The sequence below is a fragment of the Dipodomys spectabilis genome, unplaced genomic scaffold, assembly GCF_019054845.1.
Source record: "Dipodomys spectabilis isolate Male_0828 unplaced genomic scaffold, ASM1905484v1 ptg000175l, whole genome shotgun sequence".
NCBI classification, from domain to species: Eukaryota; Metazoa; Chordata; class Mammalia; order Rodentia; family Heteromyidae; genus Dipodomys; species Dipodomys spectabilis.
In genome coordinates this window covers 21,097,522-21,114,718 of record NW_024870852.1, presented here as the reverse complement: position 1 = coordinate 21,114,718, position 17,197 = coordinate 21,097,522, and the positions used below count along the sequence as shown (strand labels likewise).

Sequence of the window (17,197 nt, the reverse complement as noted above, 5' to 3'; positions counted from 1 at the left end):
CTCAGTGGAACCTTGGGCTGGGTCAGCTGAGAACAGAATCCAGGCTCTGTGGATGACAGACAGCCTGTCCTTGTTGTAGATTCTGTGCTTCTGAGGGTTTGGGGGAGCTGTCCCCCCACCTCTGGCTGGCAGGTGTCGCTGTGTCTGCTGGTTTGGAGAGTGATCCCCGTGCCATAGCCTTTGGCCGTGGGGAGCCCCTGGTGACGTTGGACCCCGAGGCTGGCATGTTCAGTCAGTCCTCCATCCTCCAGGGCGGGTGATGGATGGGGTGAAACCACCAAACACATTTGCCGTCATCTCCCGTCCCGGCTCTGCCCGGCGGGAAGCTGGGTGCTGTGTGTGGGCCGCGCCCGGCTCCGGCCCTGACTGTGCCCGGTGTCCTTGCAGACCGCAGCAAAGCCGAGATGGACCTGAAGGAGCTGAGCGAGGCGGTGCAGCAGGCGGCCCCCGTGCCCCTCATCTCGCCTAAGCGGCAGATCCGAAGCCGCTTCCAGCTGAACCTGGACAAGACCATCGAGAGCTGCAAGGCGCAGCTGGGTACGTGTGCGGCCCACGGGCTGCAGCCACCACCCCGGGAGGACGCCCTGCTCTGCCCTCGGCCCTTTCGCACTGGGTCGGACCCCTGGTGATGGGTTTTCTGGTTCACGGTTCAGCAGAGCTCTGGGACTACATCCAAGCTTATTCTTTGGTGAGGCCGCTCCCAAACTCTGCATGCAGGAGGGGGCGTGTGGAGCCCCCTCTGTCCCCCTCTTAGGACGCAGTGGCATCTTGGCACTCATTGGCAGGGTCTGGCCCTTCCCTGCCAGCCGGCCCTCCCCACAAGGCACACACTTCTGCCCCGTGGCTCTGCCTCTTCCTCCCAGGCTGGCTGCGCACACATGGCCACTCAGCCCTCACCCCCTCCTAGAAGCCTTCCCAGAATGCCCTTTTAGTGTCCCATCACCTTCGGTGGCTAATTGCCCTGGGCCACTTGTGCTGGGGAGACAGAAGGGAAAGGGAATTGAAACACTCTCCTTCAGGTGTCTTCTATTATCCGTGTTGGAGGCTTAGCTCTGTGTGAATTACACACAGATAGGTGGGTAGGTGGGTTCTATGTACTTGGAGGTGAATAGCCAAGGCCCTTTGCAGGCACAGGCTCCATCTGTCCCTGGGGTCTGGTGACCTGGCCAGGCCAGGGTGATACAATTCAAAACATGTCTTCTGTTTGTTTTTTGGTCTGAGACTAGGACTCGAACTCCATACCTGTCATGTTCACTCATTGGCTAGTGCTCTGCCCATTAAGCCACGCCTACAGTCCCCAAACCGTGTGTCTCACCGGTAGCATTTGTCACAGAATATGTTAGCATTTGCTTGGTCCGGCTCTCTCTGTCTCGAGATGGCACCCAGCAGGCCGGCTTTTCCTTGGTCGCAGGCATCAACGAGATCTCGGAGGACGTGTACACGGCCGTGGAGCCCAGCGACTCGGAGGACTCGGAGAAGTCGGACAGCAGCGACAGCGAGTACCTCAGCGATGAGGACCAGAAGTCCAAGCCGGAGCCCGAGGAGCCGGCCGAGAAGCCGGGGAGCCAGCCGGACAAAGAGCCGGCCTCTGCCAAGAAGAAGCCCAAAGCCACCAACCCGGTGGAGGTCAAGGAGGAGGTGAAAAGCACCTCACCACCGGGCGAGAAGGCAGAGGCGCCGAAGGACAAGGCCAGCCCCGAGTCCCCGAAGGACCTGGCAGACAAAGCCAAACCGTCCCCTGCGCCCGCCAAGGAGAAGCTGAAGGGCAAAGAAGAGACGGACTCCCCCACGCTGCACCTGGGCTTGGACTCCGACTCCGAGAGCGAGCTGGTCATAGACCTAGGGGACGAGCATTCTGGGCGGGAGGGGCGGAAAAACAAGAAGGAGCCCAAGGAGCCCTCCCCCAAGCAGGACGGTGAGTGGGCGCGGGTCTGTGTTGGGCCTAGAATTACACCGTGTTGCGGGATCAGGGCGCTGGCGCTGGGCTAGCATCACTGTACGATTCCATGATGGTGACAAAACAGGCCCCCGCCCAGACCCAGGACCTACACGGGAGCCTGCAGGGTTTCTCCCCGCTCAGTCCTCATCCCCAAGGTCTGTGTGCGCGAGCCAGGTGCTCCTAGTCAGTTGCTTTGCATCTGAGCAGTCGCTCTTCCGGTGTGTTAGCTCCTTTCTTTCCTTAAAGTGTTGGGATGACGATCAGGTGTGCACAGAGCAAAGGTCTGCACGTCTACCACATTCTCCTCTCCTGAGGCTGCCTTGCCTTCTTGGCTACCTGGTGGGTGGTGATGCTCCAGGTCTTTAGGGGAGCCGGGGCGGGGGGGGGGGGGGGGGGGGTCAGTGGAAGGGATCCAGCCCTTTGCCCTGCAGGATTGTGACTTGGGCATGTTGTGGTCCTCTGGCCACTAGGGGGCGGCAGCACCTGCCTGACATGGCTGTGCCTGAAGATAAGGGGTGGGTAGAGGGTGAGCAGGCCCTGCCCCTTTTCGTTGTATTCAGAGCCAGCAGCTGGAGGAGGCCCAGAGTGCTGTGAGTGCTGATCCAAGTACTTCCTTCACGTCCTTCCTTCCCACAAGGTTATTACCTGGTGGCTGGGGGAGGCCAGGGGAAAGAAAATGCTGTTGAAGGCCACAGTGGAGGTGGAAGAAGCGGAGAAACCCAGGGTCCTGTGTGAGGAGGGAGGGGCAAGTAGCAGGCTTTGGTGTTAACTGAGCCTGACTCCTGACAGAACGTGACTTCTCATCCATACCCTGGAGCACGACAAGTTTGTGTGTCCGGATGTCCCACAGCTCAGCGGCTCAGAGCAAGGCCCAAAGTACCTCCGTGCTAGGGCCGAGAACAGACTTCTTGTGGCTGACAGGACGGGGGAGGGTCGATGGTAGACCGGCCCTGAGTTACCTCCTAGAGTCACAGATGGCTTGGAGACATTGAGTATGGTTTGGTGTTGTTGAGGGGCATTTATTCCCAAAGCGTCATGGAAATACCTGGGTGTGGGTGGCCTTGCTCGTTCGGCATAGTTTTATGGAATGGTGAGGGCTAGGACAAGGTTTTAGACGAAAATATCTGCTGTTCTCGGGCTGGGAAGGTGGCTCAGTGGCAGAGCGCTTGCCTTGCATGCCTGAGGCCCTGAGTTCGATTCCTCAGCACCACATAAGAAAAAAGCCGGAAGTGGCGCTGTGGCTCAAGTGGTAGAATGCTAGCCTTGAGCTGAAGAGCTGAGGGACAGCGCCCAGGCTCAGAGTTCAGCCCCCATGACCGGACCCAAAAAAAATGGAAGAAGAAAAGAAAATATCTGCCATTCTCATGTTCAGTTAGTTAACAAAGCTGAGTTTCCGTTTGGGCTCTGAGCTTCCTAGGCCAAAAACTGAAACTCATGTTCAGTTAGTTAACAAAGCTGAGTTTCCGTTTGGGCTCTGAGCTTCCTAGGCCAAAAACTGAAACTTCTTGACTTACTTTAAAAGTCAAAGCTTTTATTTATTTTTTGGGGTGGGGTACTGGTCCTGGGGTGAGATCTCAGGGCCTCCCTCTCTTTGCTCAAGGCTAGCACTCTACCACTTGAGCCACAGCTCCACTCCTAGCTTTTTGGTGGTTAATTGGAGATAAGTCTCTCCTGGACTTTCCTGCCTGGGTTGGCTTTGAACTGCGATCCTCAGATCTGCAGCCTCCTGAGTAGCATGAGCCACCAGCACCTAGGTTCCTTAAGCTTCGCGCCCCCCCCCCCCGCCACACACACACACACACACACACACACACACACACACACACACACACACACACACACACACACACACACACACACACACACACACACACACTTCAAGGCTGGTGCTTTGCCATTTGCTCCACTTCTGACTTTGTGGTAGTTCATTGGAGATAAGAATCTCACAGGCTTTCCTACTCAGGCTGGCTGCTAACTGTGATCTTCAGATCTCAGTCTCCTCTGTAGCTAAGATGACAGGTGTGAGCCACTGGGCGCCCAGCAAGAGCAAAGTAGTGAAATGTTGAGAATGTGGAAGCTTCGTGGAAGAATGTTTACCACTGTGCCCCCAGATATTTGACAAGCTGAAGATGAGTCTGGAGCCATAGAGCACCTGCCTGGCAAGCATAAGGCCCTGAGGACCCCCAAGGAAACCCAGCATGCCCCTTCCCCTGGCCAAAAAAAGACACGGGCAGGAACTGTGCAACAGAAACTTGAAGCCCGGCTCTGTCCTTGGCAGTGACTTTTGTTGGGAAGGGGGCAAAGTTGGGCCCTGGCGCTGATTTTGGAGTTGGTGTCTAGCTCCCAGGAGCCTCCTCAGGTTCCTTGGGCCTTTGGTAAACCCCCATTCCTGGGCTCTGTCTTTGCCTTTGTCTTCTGGCTGGCTCTGATTGGTCTTGATTGCTCTGGGCTCCTCCTCTGGTTGGTGGCCCATGAGGGTGGGGGCTGGATCTATTTTAGCCCCCACCCCACACTCTCACCTTGCTTGTGTCCTGGGAGTTGCCTGAGTGTAGACATGAAATGTAGGGAGATCTCACTTCCTTGCAAGGTGGGCTGTGTGTGGACCTCCTGAGTCCCTGCCTTGGCTGGTTTTTTGGTTTTAAACATTAAAAGTTATAACTTCTGCTTATTTTTTATTTTTTATTTGCCAGTCCTGGGATTTGAACCCAAGGCCTGGGTGCTGTCCCTGAGCTCTTTAGCTCAAGGCTCGCTCTCTGCCACTTGAGCCACAGCGCCACTTGTGGTTTTTGAGTGGTTTATTGGAGATAAGAGTCTCAAGGGGACCTTTCTGCACAGGCTGGCTCTGAACCTCAGTGCTCAGATCTCAGCCTCCTTGAGTCACTAGGATTACAAGCGGGTGCCACCTGGCCCGGCTTTACATTTTTTTGTATTGTTGTGATAAAGATGATGTACAGAGGTTAGGTGGTTTTTAACCCCAGACTTGCCTGCCTGGCCTTGTCACAGGCGAACCGAGTCCTATGACTTTGTGTTTGTTTTCCCCGGGCTGCAGCTGTGGGGAAAGCACCCCCATCCACGGCGGCAGGCAGCCAGTCTCCCCCCGACACGCCAGTGCTCACCCGCTCTGCCACCCAGGCCCCCGCGGCTGGGGTCCCTGCCAGCACCACCACCAGCAGCAGCAGCAGCAGCAGCAGCAGCACCAGCAATAGCAGCAGCAGCAGCAGCAGCAGCAGCAACAGCAACAGCACGTCCACTGTCACAGTCCCAGCGCCTGCCACCACGGCCATCACAGGAAGCCCGGTGAAAAAGCAGAGGCCCCTGTTGCCGAAGGAGACTGCCCCGGCCGTGCAGCGGGTCGTGTGGAACGCCTCAAGTAAGTTTCAAACGTCCTCCCCAAAGTGGCACATTCAGAAGATGCAGCGTCAGCCGCCGCCGCCGCCACCGCCGCCGCAGCCCGCGCAAGGGACCCGATATCAGACCAGACAGGCCGTGAAAGGTACGGCCGCCGCCCGTCGCGCAGGACCTCGGCCGGCCCCACCCCGTGTCCTGCACGCCTGCAGATCGCCGCCCCCCCGGCCTGTATTGTTAAACATCCATGTGCCATCTGCCCCTTTTCATGTCGTGAATGGGGGCATGCCATCTCTAAGACACACCACGTCTACTCATCCGCCTTCCATCCCATCCCCTCTCCACCCGCTGCCGGGAACTGCTTCTCCATGCATGTGTGCATATATATATATTTACACATATATATGTGACTTCATCAGACAGCCCATCCCTCCCTTCTCTTTATTTCTTCCTCGTTCTAAAGCATAGAAATGGTGCCATTCTTGCTTCCCCATCTCATCCCCTCACCCACCCCTCAAGCATGTGTTGGAGATGTGTGTGTCGGTGCACCCGGCCTGGCCTTCTTTCGGACGGCTGTGTAGTATTCTGTAGTTGATGAAAGTATTCTCTCACTGATGGGTGGGCATTTAGCTGCTTCTGTGTTTTTTTTTTTTTTTAATTTAACTTATTTTTTTGCTGCCATAAGTGTAAATTTCCTTGTGCACGTGAGTGGGCCTCTTGCTGTGGCTTGGGGGAAGTGAGCAGGGGACAGGAAAGTTGCCTTCCAGAGCCAGATGCTGGTGGCTCATGCCTGGAATCCTAGCTTCTCAGGAGGCTGAGATCTGAGGATGGTGGTTTGAACCCAGCCTGGACAGGAAAGTCTATGAGACTCTTCTCTCCAATTAACCACTGAAAAGCGTGAAGTAGAGGCTGTGGCTCAAGTGGGGACAGGGTTCACCTTGAGGGAAGAAGCTTAGGGACTGCACCAGACCCTGAGTGTGAGCCTTGATTGGTGCAGACCCGGCAGGTAGCCTGGGGGAGTGGAGAGGGCGGAGGGGCTCAATAGAGAGAGAAAACAAACAGCTCAGAAAGCAGAGGAGCGGAGATCTGTCCGTGTGTGGCCCGTGCGCGGGCTCACTAATGTGTTTGGTTTAAGGTAAGACGCCTGTCTTCCTGAGAAACCAAAAGTTGGAGTTGGGTCCATCTTCCTCATGGGCTGGAGGCAGTTTTTTCTCAGGCGTGTTTTTCAGGGAGTGGGGAGGGGCTTGGGGTCCCCCTGCCACGTGGCCATTAGCTCATAGTGATGGTTGTGTCCTTTCGAGTGTTCGTAGCGTTAAGGTTGAGGCCTGGCTGAGAAGGGAGCGCAGAGCACCTGGCTGTGGGTCCAGGTCCCAGGTGGGATCCTGACTCGTGGGTAACAGCCGAGGGGTTCACATCCTCACCCCGGCTTCGTGCGGGGGGACAGTCCCTTCCCACACGGCCGGGGTAACCAGGACCCTTTGCCTTCCTAGCTGTGCAGCAGAAGGAAGTCACCCAGAGCCCGTCCACGTCCACCATCACCCTGGTGACCAGTACACAACCCTCGTCCCTGGTCAGTGGCTCGGGTTCCTCCAGCACCCTGGCGTCTGCCATCAGCGCCGACCTCCCCATCGCCACCGCCTCAGCCGACGTGGCCGCCGACATCGCCAAGTACACGAGCAAGGCGAGTGGAAGGGTGCCGGGCCTGCACCTGGGAAGCCGGGCCGGGCCGGGCCGGGCCGGCTCAGGCCGGAGCCAGTTGATGTTCTTCCTTTCTCCTTCTTTATTCTTTTCTGTCAATCATGGGGCTTGAACTCAGGGCCCTTAGCTCTTCAGCTCAAGGCCAGTCAGTGCTCTACCACTTGAGCCTTAGCGCCACTTCCACTTTTCTGGTGGTTTATTGGAGAAAGACTCATGGACTTTCTTGCCAGGGCTGGCTTTGAACTGTGATCCTCAGATCTCACCCTCCTTAGTAGCTAGGATGACAGGCGTGAGCCACGGTGCCCTGCGAGTCTGGCATTTTGATGTTTATTATGGAAATAGAGTTTCACAAACTTGTTCTCCTTGAACTGGCTTTGATCTGCAATCCTTTGGATCACAGCTTCCTGAGTAGCTAAAATTATGGGTGTGAGCCACCCACACCTGACTTCAAGTTGGTTCCTAACACAACTGTAGAACATTGTAAAACTCCTCCATAAAGCACAAGTGTAAACAGTGGAGTTATCATTACTCTTCAGGATTTAAGTTGTTGGTCACCTATAATCCTAGCTACTCAGGAGGCTGAGATCTGAGGATCGTAGTTCAAAGTCAGCCTGGGCAGGAAAGTCCGTGAATCTCTCATCCAGTTAACCATCAGAAAACCAGAAGTGGTGCTGTGGCTTAAGTGGTAGGGTGCTAGTCTTGAGCTGAAGAGCTGAGGGATAGCGTCCAGGCCCCACAACCAACCAAAACAATAAGAAGTCATGTGGGCAAAGGTGGTAATGACTCACTATGAGCGAGGCCTGGCCTGCTGCCCATGCCTCAGTCATTCCAGGAATGGAGAGGGGTTCATGGACCCCCTTTTGCTCGGCTCAGTTCAGTTCCTGGAATAAAAATGAACACGTGGTATTGCCTGTAATCTTAGCAGCTCAAGAGCCTCAGATCTAAGCATCCCAGTTTGAAGCCAGCCCAGGCAGGAAAATCTGTGAGATTGTTATCTCCAGTTAACCAGAAAAGGCTGGAAGTGGAGATTTAGCTCCAAAAGTAGTACATCAGCCTTGAGCTAAAGCTAAGGGAATGGCACCCAGGCCCTGAGCTCAAGCCCGAGTGCTGGCACACACACACACAAAAGACTTGTAAGAAAATGGGTGGTTAATTTTGTTTTTTAATTACTGATTTAAAGAGGTACAATTGCTCAGGTAACTCGGCTTCCAGTTACTCCCCTTTCTCCCTGTCATTGATGTGGTCCAAGCTGTTTGTTTACAAATCAGTAAGCTGAGGCCTACCTGGTAAATGCAGAAGGCCCGGTTTGGATGGATGCTTTCTTTGCACTTAGATAAACGAACCTGCTAACATGTTGGGGAGCCCTTTTGGGGGTGCAGCCTGCCTGCGCCTGTGTGTTTTGGCAGTGGAGCTACCTTCATTAGTGTGGAACTCGAGTCTGTATTGGGAAGGAAAAGTTGGTGCGGCTTCATGAGGGTTTAACAGGGCTGCAGGCGCTGCCCTGGTCGGATTGCCCTGGCCATCTCAGATTTTCTTGTAAACCTCTGTGCCGGGGTTTTTATGGTGACCCGGAGGGTCTGCAGAGATGGACGAGGGCTATGTGTGACACACATGTTTGTGCTGGCAGTGGTTGTCAGGCCCCGCGGCCAGCGGGGACCGGTGTGGTTCACTGGTTTGGGGTGAATTCAGGGTTAGTCTCTGGGGCCTTGGCAGTGTACTGACTGCCTGTGTGGGTTCAGGTGAGTCTGTCAGAATCCACACACACAGACCTTTCTTCTGGAATTCCTCCTCCATCCCTGAGCTCACCCAGCAGGGCGCTGTTATGCTTCTTTCCCTGGGGAAACTAAGGCATACAGCGAGCACCTGGTAAGAAGGAATGGGACGTTCAGATGTGTTGATCAGATGTGCTCTGTCTTCCTATGGACATGGGGAGTTCTGGAAGACTGGGGAGACCCGGGGCTGTTCCAGCAGACTGAGATGGAGCCAGGAGAGTAGTGGATGGTCACCCACCAAGCTCACAGCTGCTGCTTGGCTGTGGTGGCTGCTCCCATTGACTTGCTGCTGACTCAGGGCTCAAAGCTGGTTAGACAAGATGGAAGTTTGGCACCAGGGCCCTGGCTACTTGGGAGGCTGAGATCTGAGGACTCGGAGCTGTGCTTCAAGAGGCAGAGGAGCTTGCCTTAGGTGACAGAAGCTTAATGGACGGTGTTGAAGCCCCAAGTTCAAGCCCCAGTGTCAGTGGCACACACACATGCACACGCATGCACGCACACACAACGGGAAATGAGCTGGAGAGCAGAGCCCAATGTCAAGACATCACAGTAGCCACCAGCTCTGTCCTCAGGAAGGACATCACAGGCTGTGATTGAGATCAGATTAAACGTGGGCATCCAAATGCACAGAACATGCACCCACAGAGACCCAGCAAACTGCTGTTGTCGGGGGCTGAGGAACTGGGCAGGAAATGAGTTCGGGGGGGGGGGGGGGACTGAAGAGGGAGATGGGCCTCCTGGTGCGGTGTTGGCAGTGTTCTGGAGTTGTCATGGTGTTGGAGGCATGCCTGAGAGACATTGAATGTTTCTCTGTGTTGCTGGGCACTGTGCGTGCTGAGTGATCACACCGCGTAGGCGCACCGCCGGCCCGGAAAGCCATTCCGTTGTGCCCTGGCAGTGGTGAACCTTGTGTCTCATTCAAAAGTATATGGTTGTTCTTTGTTGTGGTTTGCTTTTGTGAGTGCTGGATCTTGAACTCTTACTTGGTTTTCTTTGTTCAAGGCTGGTGCTCTGCCACTTGAGCCACACCTCCACTTCCAGCTTTTTGCTGGAGCCACACCTCCACTTCCAGCTTTTTGCTGGTTCGTTGGAGATAAGAGTCTCACAGGTTTGTCTGCCTGGGCTGGCTTTGATCCCTGATGCTCAGATTTCAGCCTCTTGAGTCGCTGGGATTACAGGTGTGAGCTACCCGCACCTGGCCCTGACTTGCTTTATGCCCGCGCTTCACTGTTGCAGTAGCTCCATCCAGGCTGGCATCAGCTTGTAGCAGGGCCACTCTCCACACTGGGCCCTGGGCCTCTCCCCTGAGACACCAGCGTTGTCCCCCTGTCCACCCCCCACGATCACTCAGAGCCCCAGAGAAACCTGGGAATGGGTGTTTGATACATGCCAGTTGGTAGATTTCTGTCATCTAGGAAAGAGTCAGGGTAGTCACTGCATTATTTCTGGTTTTATCTTTCAGATGATGGATGCGATTAAAGGGACAATGACAGAGATTTACAACGATCTTTCCAAAAACACTACGGGCAGCACCCTTGCCGAGGTCAGACAGGTCACTGGGCTTCCTGCTTGCTGAGGGGGTTGCGGGCTGTTAGGTGGCCGCGTGGGGTCGCTGGCCCGTAGAGCCCCAGAAACGGGCTCCCAGCAGCCTATATGTTCTGCTAGCTGTGGGTGTTGACAGCCTCCTCTCTCCATAGCCTGAGCGATGGAGACTTGCTAAGCTCTGTGCTCTGTGCGATCAGTTCTTTTGTGTGCCGGTCCTGGGGCTTGAACTCAGGGCCTGGGTGCTCTTTCTTAGCTTTTTCCTAAGGCCAGTAGTGCTCTACTACTTGAGCCACAGCTCCACTTCTGACTTTTTGGTGGTTCATTGGAGATAAAGAATCTCACAGATATACCTTCCCAGGGCTGGTTTTACACTGCGATCCTCAAACCTCAGCCTCCTGAATAGCTAAGATTACAGGCGCAAGCCACCAGCACCTGGCCTGATTAAGTTCTGTTGTAATAAAAGAGCACAAAGCAGAGACTGCCAAACTGCAGAGGTTGCCCCCCCAAAAAAATACCCCCCATCCCCACCCCCCGGCAAAACTGGAAACCAAGTGTTTTGCTTCTTGTAAACTTGGCACCTTGGTCTCCTCTCTACATCTGGAATTTTTCTATCCGAGTGGTCCCAGAATTTGTGTGATGGAGTTTCTGCAATGATGTTGAGTGCCTGGAAAACAAAATGGGTAATAATTAAATTCTGCAATGAGACTCCGCTCCGTTCAGCTTCTGCATCTTTTGTCCCCTTCCAGAATGAGTTTGCTCCAAATTTCTGCCCTCCGCCCCCAGGGTATCTTTGGTTTCCAGAAAGACTGGCCTTTGGAGACTGGTGCTTGACCAAAGCACATTTCTGTTGTATTATTCGTATGAAGATCCAGTTCTCATCTTTATTTGAAGTTTCCCTCCTACCGTAGTTTTTAGAAGAGCCGGCCCACTTGGACTGCTTTTCCACACCAATGTTGTCTCCTGGTCCCCTGGTCTACCTCTGGGCCTGAGCTGTGGGGAGGCCAGGACCAAGCCAGGCTGCCCAAGTTCTGCTCAGCACAGGCTGAGTGTTGGGGCTCTGGGGGGAGCAGCTGGTTGATGGCGCTCGCAGACTCCTGCTCTCCTTGTTCCAGATCCGCAGGCTGAGGATCGAGATTGAGAAGCTTCAGTGGCTGCACCAACAGGAGCTCTCGGAAATGAAGCATAACCTGGGTAGGTACAGCCAGCTGCAGGGTCTACACAGAGCAGGATTGGGTATGAACCTCTCGACTCTCTGGGGCGGGGGGGACCGTGTGGAGAGTCCAGCCTGGACAAGTCAGGCACCAAGGAGGTGTGGGGTATTCTGAATGTTCAGACGGTCCCCAACTTAACAATGAGTCAGCTCAGCTTACAATGTTCAACTTCACAATGACACAGAACGAATGGTGTATACTCAGGAAAAAGCCTGCTTGGGACTCTGCGCCCTTCTCCTTCCCGGGGCCGGCGCTGTGTGGCGCTGTGGCTCTGAGCCCGTGGCCTGCTCTCGTCAGCTCAGACACGCGGGGAAGCTGCCATCCCTGGATATAGGTCAATGGGTCAGGTGAACAGTTCCCCTCTCTCCCCTGCCCCAGAGCTGACCATGGCCGAGATGCGGCAGAGCCTGGAGCAGGAGCGGGACCGGCTCATCGCCGAGGTGAAGAAGCAGCTGGAGCTGGAGAAGCAGCAGGCGGTGGATGAGACCAAGAAGAAGCAGTGGTGCGCCAACTGCAAGAAGGAGGCCATCTTCTACTGCTGCTGGAACACCAGCTACTGCGACTACCCGTGCCAGCAGGCGCACTGGCCCGAGCACATGAAGTCCTGCACCCAGTCAGGTAGCGCCGGGGCTGCCAGGACGGCTGCGGCGGGCGGGCGGGCGGCACTGGGCACCAGGCAGGTCATGGGGACCCAGGGCCAGTGCCAGGGGAGGCCCAGCCTGGCCCCATCTCGCACGTGCACTCACCATTCCTGATGCCATGCACGGAACCACAGATGCACACCTGTAGCCTTTGCTTTCCTCTTAGTCCAAGGGTGTCCCTAAGCGCCCCATCGTACAGGGATCCCCCACACTCAGATCGTATGGCCCCAGAAGTCAGTGGCACTGACTTGAAGAGCTGTTTTTTGTTTACTTGCTTGTTTTTGTCAGTTGTGGGACTTGAACTGAGGGTCTGAGCGCTGTCCTGAGCTCTTTAGCTCAAAGCTAGTGCTTTATCACTTTGAGCTACAGCTCCACTTCTGGTTTTCTGGTGGTTAATTGGAGATAAGAGTTTTAGGGCTGGTTATGTGGGTATGCTAATAATAAGGTGTAGCAGACTGGGAAGGTGGCTCAGTGGTAGAGCGCTTGCCTTGCATGCCCCAGGCCCTGGGTTCTATTCCTCAGTACCACATAAGCAAAAAGAAAAAAGTCAGAAGTGGCGCTGTGGCTCAAGTGGTAGAGCGCTAGCCTTGAGCTGAAGAGCTGAGGGATATCGCCCAGGCCCAGAGTTCAGGCCCCACGACTGGATTCCCCCCCCCCCCAAAAAAAAAAAACAAAAAAAGACGCCAGTGTCCCGCAAACTGTTGCTTTTTTGGGTAATAATTGATTCATGGCTTTCAATAATTGGATTCCCTTTTTTTTTTAGGGGAAAAAAAGGAGTGTAGAGTTGGTTATATGCCAATAAAACTTTATTTACAAAGCAGGGAATGCTAGTTTGGGGTTCCCATTCAGGATGAATTTCTCCTTGTTTCTTGAGGCTTGACCTCAGGGCCTGGGCACTGCCCCTGATTTTACCGCTTGAGCCCCAGAGCCATTTCTGGCTTTTTCTATTTATGTGGTACTTATGAATCAAACCCAGGGCTTCATGCATGCTAGGCAAGCACTCTACCCCTAAGCCACATTCCCAGCCCCATCCTTGTTTCTTTTTTAGAAGCAACGCTGGTGAGCTTTCTTGTGTTTTGTAACCTTTAAGGGGAGATTCCTTTCTTGCAGACTTTTTTCTTTTTTGGTGGGTCGTACATTGCTGCCCTGGCTGGCTTTGAACTGTGATCCTCAGATCTCAGCCTCCCGAGTAGCTGGGATGACAGGCATGGGCCGCCAGCACCTGGTCCTTGCAGACATCCAAGGCTTCCCCTGCAGAATGGCCTAGCTGCCCGCAGCTCCTGCCCTGGCCCAGGGTTGTGTGGCGTGGGGATTTGTGTGCAGTGCTTGTACAGAACCTCACGGCCCCGTCTGACCTCCCGTGTGTTCCTGACTCCCTCTCAGACACAGCCCAGTCCTTGTGGCTCTGAAAGGCATTGACCAAGGCGCATTGGCCTGGCGGTGACCACCCACCGTGCGAGTGGGGTCCCTGGCTTCTCTCTCCAGGAGGACTTCCATCTCCAATGGCTCAGGAGGAAAAGATTCAGCTTTTCACAGATCCAGTCACTGTGGGCTGGGTGGGGCTGGGACTCGGAGGGCTGTGGGTGTGAGCGAGGTTCCACGGGGAAGCCGTCTCGTGGCACGAGTGCCACGTGGCCTGAGCATGCCTCCCTTGCCCCGTGTCCCCAGCCACCGCCCCCCAGCCGGAGGCCGAGGCCGAGGCCAGCACCGACGCGGGAGCCAAGTCGTCGCAGGGCAGCTCGGCCAGCACACAGCCGGCCCCTGCAGAGCCGGCCAGTGCCTCCAAGGAGAAGGAGGCCTCGGCCGAGAAGAGCAAGGACAGCAGCTCGGTGAGCACCCCTGCACCTTGGGCCCCCTGCCAGCAACACCCCCAAGCCAGCTCTGTGCGGTACAGGTTGTCAGACCACAGGGTGACGATGGGTTTTAACATGGGCTCATTGTGGCCAGTGTTCCCCGGTTCGAGTCTACACCATGGGAATGCACTGGCCATGTGGGTGTGGGCTGGGCTCTGCCCGGCCCCTCTCCAGGGCCCCATGGTGGGAATTCTTTCTCTTCTGCCCCCTCATAGGAGCTGCCAGCCACAAAGGAGTCATTGAGCACTGCAAGTGTGGCTTATGTGAGCATGGAACTGATTTGTTGTTGTTATTGGTAGTCGTGGGACTTGAACTCAGGGCCTGGGCTCTGTCCCTGAGTTCTTTTGCTCAAGGGCTAGCAATTCTACCACTGTGAGCCATTGCTCATTTCTTCTTTTTTTTTTTTTTTATGTTAATTGAAGACAAGTCTAGGGGACTTTTCTGCCCAGGCTGGCTTCGAACCACGATCCTTCGGATCTCAGCTTCCTGAATAGCTAGGATTCCAGGCATCATGAGCCACCAGGGCCGTGTGTGTGTGTGTGTGTGTGTGTGTGTGTGTGTGTGTGTGTGTGTGTGTGTGTGTGTGTGTGTGTGTGTGTGTGTGTGTGTGTGTGTGTGTGTGTGTGTGTGTGTGTGTGTGTGTGTGTGTGTGTAATTAGTTTAATTTCAGGAGCCATATGTGGCTAGTGGTGTCATAACCAGCTCCAGTGGTCACCCTGCCCATCCCTGTGTGTGCTGTCTGTGACATTCACTGCAGCCCAAGTCTGTTAGTGATCTTTTACATTGTAGCTACTCAGTCAGAATTAGGACAAGTGAAATTGTCAGGCTGTCAGGAAGAACACCTTAAGATTGATTAGCTGACTACAGCCCACAACAGGTTCACATAAATCGAATGAACTGATTGATTTTTGACTATTAGAATTGGTACTGGTTGTATTCTGTGGTGTGTATTGTATTGTGTCTATTGTATTTCTAGACCCTGGACCTTTCTGGCTCAAGAGAGACGCCCTCCTCTATTCTCCTCGGCTCTAACCAAGGCTCTGGTATGTCCCCCATGGCGGGAGGAAGGCGTTTCCCCGCTTCCCAGGTCCCATGGGGAACTGATTTGTCGGGAAGACACTGGCAGTGGTTTTCAGACGATTGCAGATCCATGGGAGTGCCCGGCACGCGTCCCCAGGGCACCAGTGCGGCCGGGCAGCCTCCGGGCAGCTATCCATACGCTCAGGATTTACCCGTTGGTTGTGTTTCTCGAATGAACTTCATCTGGAGCAGGGTTCCTCACTCATCAAGTGAGGTCCTGGAGAGCTGCCTGGAGCCGTCTCAGGGAGACAAAGACAGGGCAGGTGGAGGGGCTTTGCGGCTGGGGTCCTCTGATAGGTGTTAAGGGGTGCTCTGAGGCTTCTGTGGTGTGGAACCCTTTTCCCCTCGTACTAGGAACGTAAACCAGCCCATTCAGAGAGGGGTTGACCAGAGCCTGCTTTTGCTGATCGTGTGCCCAGGTTGAGTGGCCCGAGGCTTCTCTGCCCAATGTCAATGCCCAAGGGGGGCACATTTCTGCAGGAACACAGCCTTGAAGGGCAGGGGATGGGTGTGAGTTGGAGGGAATGGCAGGCTCTCAGGGAGAAGAGGAGCCTGGCGTTGACTATGATCACGGGGCCGCGCTCCTCCTGTTCTGTAGTTGTCGCTGTAGCTGGACTGCAGGTGTGGGCCATCTCTTCTTCCTTCAGTCTTCACAAGTGGTCTTGTTGGTTTTGCGCTAGAGCTCAGCCCAGACTGGCCTTGAAATCTCAATTCTCCTATATTAGCCTCCTGAGAGCTGGGATTACAGGCGTGTAGTCCCATGCCCATCTCTAATCCTACCTTTAATATAATAGTACAGTTTGGTTTGTATTGGTGTTAACTGGAAGAGTTGTTTTCTACTTTTGGCAAGTTTAATTGAGCCTTTAATTTTTGGTTTATGAAGTTGTGCTGAAAGTTGTTTTCTTGTTTGTTTGATTTTTGTTTCTGCCAGTGCTGGGGTTTGAACTCAGGCCTCATATTTGCAAGGTACATGCTTTGCCCCTTGAGCCGTGCCCCCAGCCCTGAATATATCTTCTTTTGTACAGAACTGGGCTTTTAACTTGGAGTGTTATGCTTGCTAGGCAGGTGCTCTACCACTGAGCCACACGTCCAACCATTTGTGCGCAATTATTTTGACACAGGGTCTTAACTTTTTGTCCAGGCCCTGGCCTGGGCTTTGAGTCCTTCTGTTATGCGTCTCACCGTGGCTGAGAGGACAGGCTTGCACGCCCATGCCCAGCTCCTTCCGCTGAAACGAAGCCTTGTGAACTGTTTTGTGAGGGTTCTCCTGGAGCTGCAATCCTCCTGATCTCAGCATCCCGCTGTGCCAAGCGTCTTGTTGAAATGGGGTCTCCCAAACTCTTGCCCTCTGATCCTTCTGAGTAGTCTTTCTCTTGGAAAATAAGTGGAGAACAAAGGTAGAACTCAGCGGTCACTCGGAGTAGCATGCGTGTGTCACAGTCCAGGGGCGTGAGGCGGGCCAGGTTGGAAAATGGCGTCAGACACGGTGCCGTGCAGCATGTGAAGCGGCAGAGGTTGGAGCAGCCTGGCCTCTGGGAGGACTTGCGTGGCGGCAGTGTGGAGAGTGCACGCGGGGAGGGCGGCCACGGGATCGCGGTGGTGAGGTCGAGGTGAAGGAGGCCTGGCTTAGACCAGGCTGGGCGGGCCAGTCGTTCAGGGTGCATTAAACATGGCAGCTGTGGTCTCTGCCCCGTGTGGTCTCTGTCCCGCTGCACCTGTGGCAGGAAAGTGGGCACAGCTGGCCATGCCTTACACCTGGCTGTGAAGGGTCAGCCTTGAAGAATGCAGGTGGCCTTGGACCGCACGGGCTTGCAGGCGGGAGTTTACAAATCCCCAGCCTGAAGCACTCCTGGTCCAGGGAGAGGAATGGGAGGCTGTCGGGTTCGGGGGTGGGGTGACCAGGAGAGGAGAACCCGGCTGGTGTTGGTGGCTGGGTGGAGTTTATCTGAACTTTACAGATCACGGCCTGTTTCCATGGCTCTTCTGAGTCTGTAAGACCACTCAATGCCGGGCGCTGGTGCTCACGCCTATAATCCTAACTACTTTGGAGTCTGAGATCCGAGGATCATGGTTTGAAGCCAGCCGAAGCAGGAACGTCCATGAGATTCATGTC

General features: G+C 54.8%; 1 protein-coding gene across 11 annotated transcripts in view; it reads left to right on the top strand.

The window, feature by feature from the left end:
• Window positions 1-17,197, top strand: part of Zmynd8 (zinc finger MYND-type containing 8) — an 89,608-nt gene that overhangs the window by 67,751 nt on the left and 4,660 nt on the right. For all 11 annotated transcript variants that reach the window (XM_042694508.1, XM_042694502.1, XM_042694501.1 and 8 more), the window contains 9 exons: window positions 388-537; window positions 1,412-1,915; window positions 4,989-5,432; window positions 6,775-6,965; window positions 10,217-10,297; window positions 11,412-11,490; window positions 11,889-12,128; window positions 13,820-13,980; window positions 14,981-15,047. In XM_042694508.1, coding sequence (XP_042550442.1) covers window positions 388-537; window positions 1,412-1,915; window positions 4,989-5,432; window positions 6,775-6,965; window positions 10,217-10,297; window positions 11,412-11,490; window positions 11,889-12,128; window positions 13,820-13,980; window positions 14,981-15,047 — 1,917 coding nt within the window. The remainder of the gene's footprint in view (window positions 1-387; window positions 538-1,411; window positions 1,916-4,988; window positions 5,433-6,774; window positions 6,966-10,216; window positions 10,298-11,411; window positions 11,491-11,888; window positions 12,129-13,819; window positions 13,981-14,980; window positions 15,048-17,197) is intronic.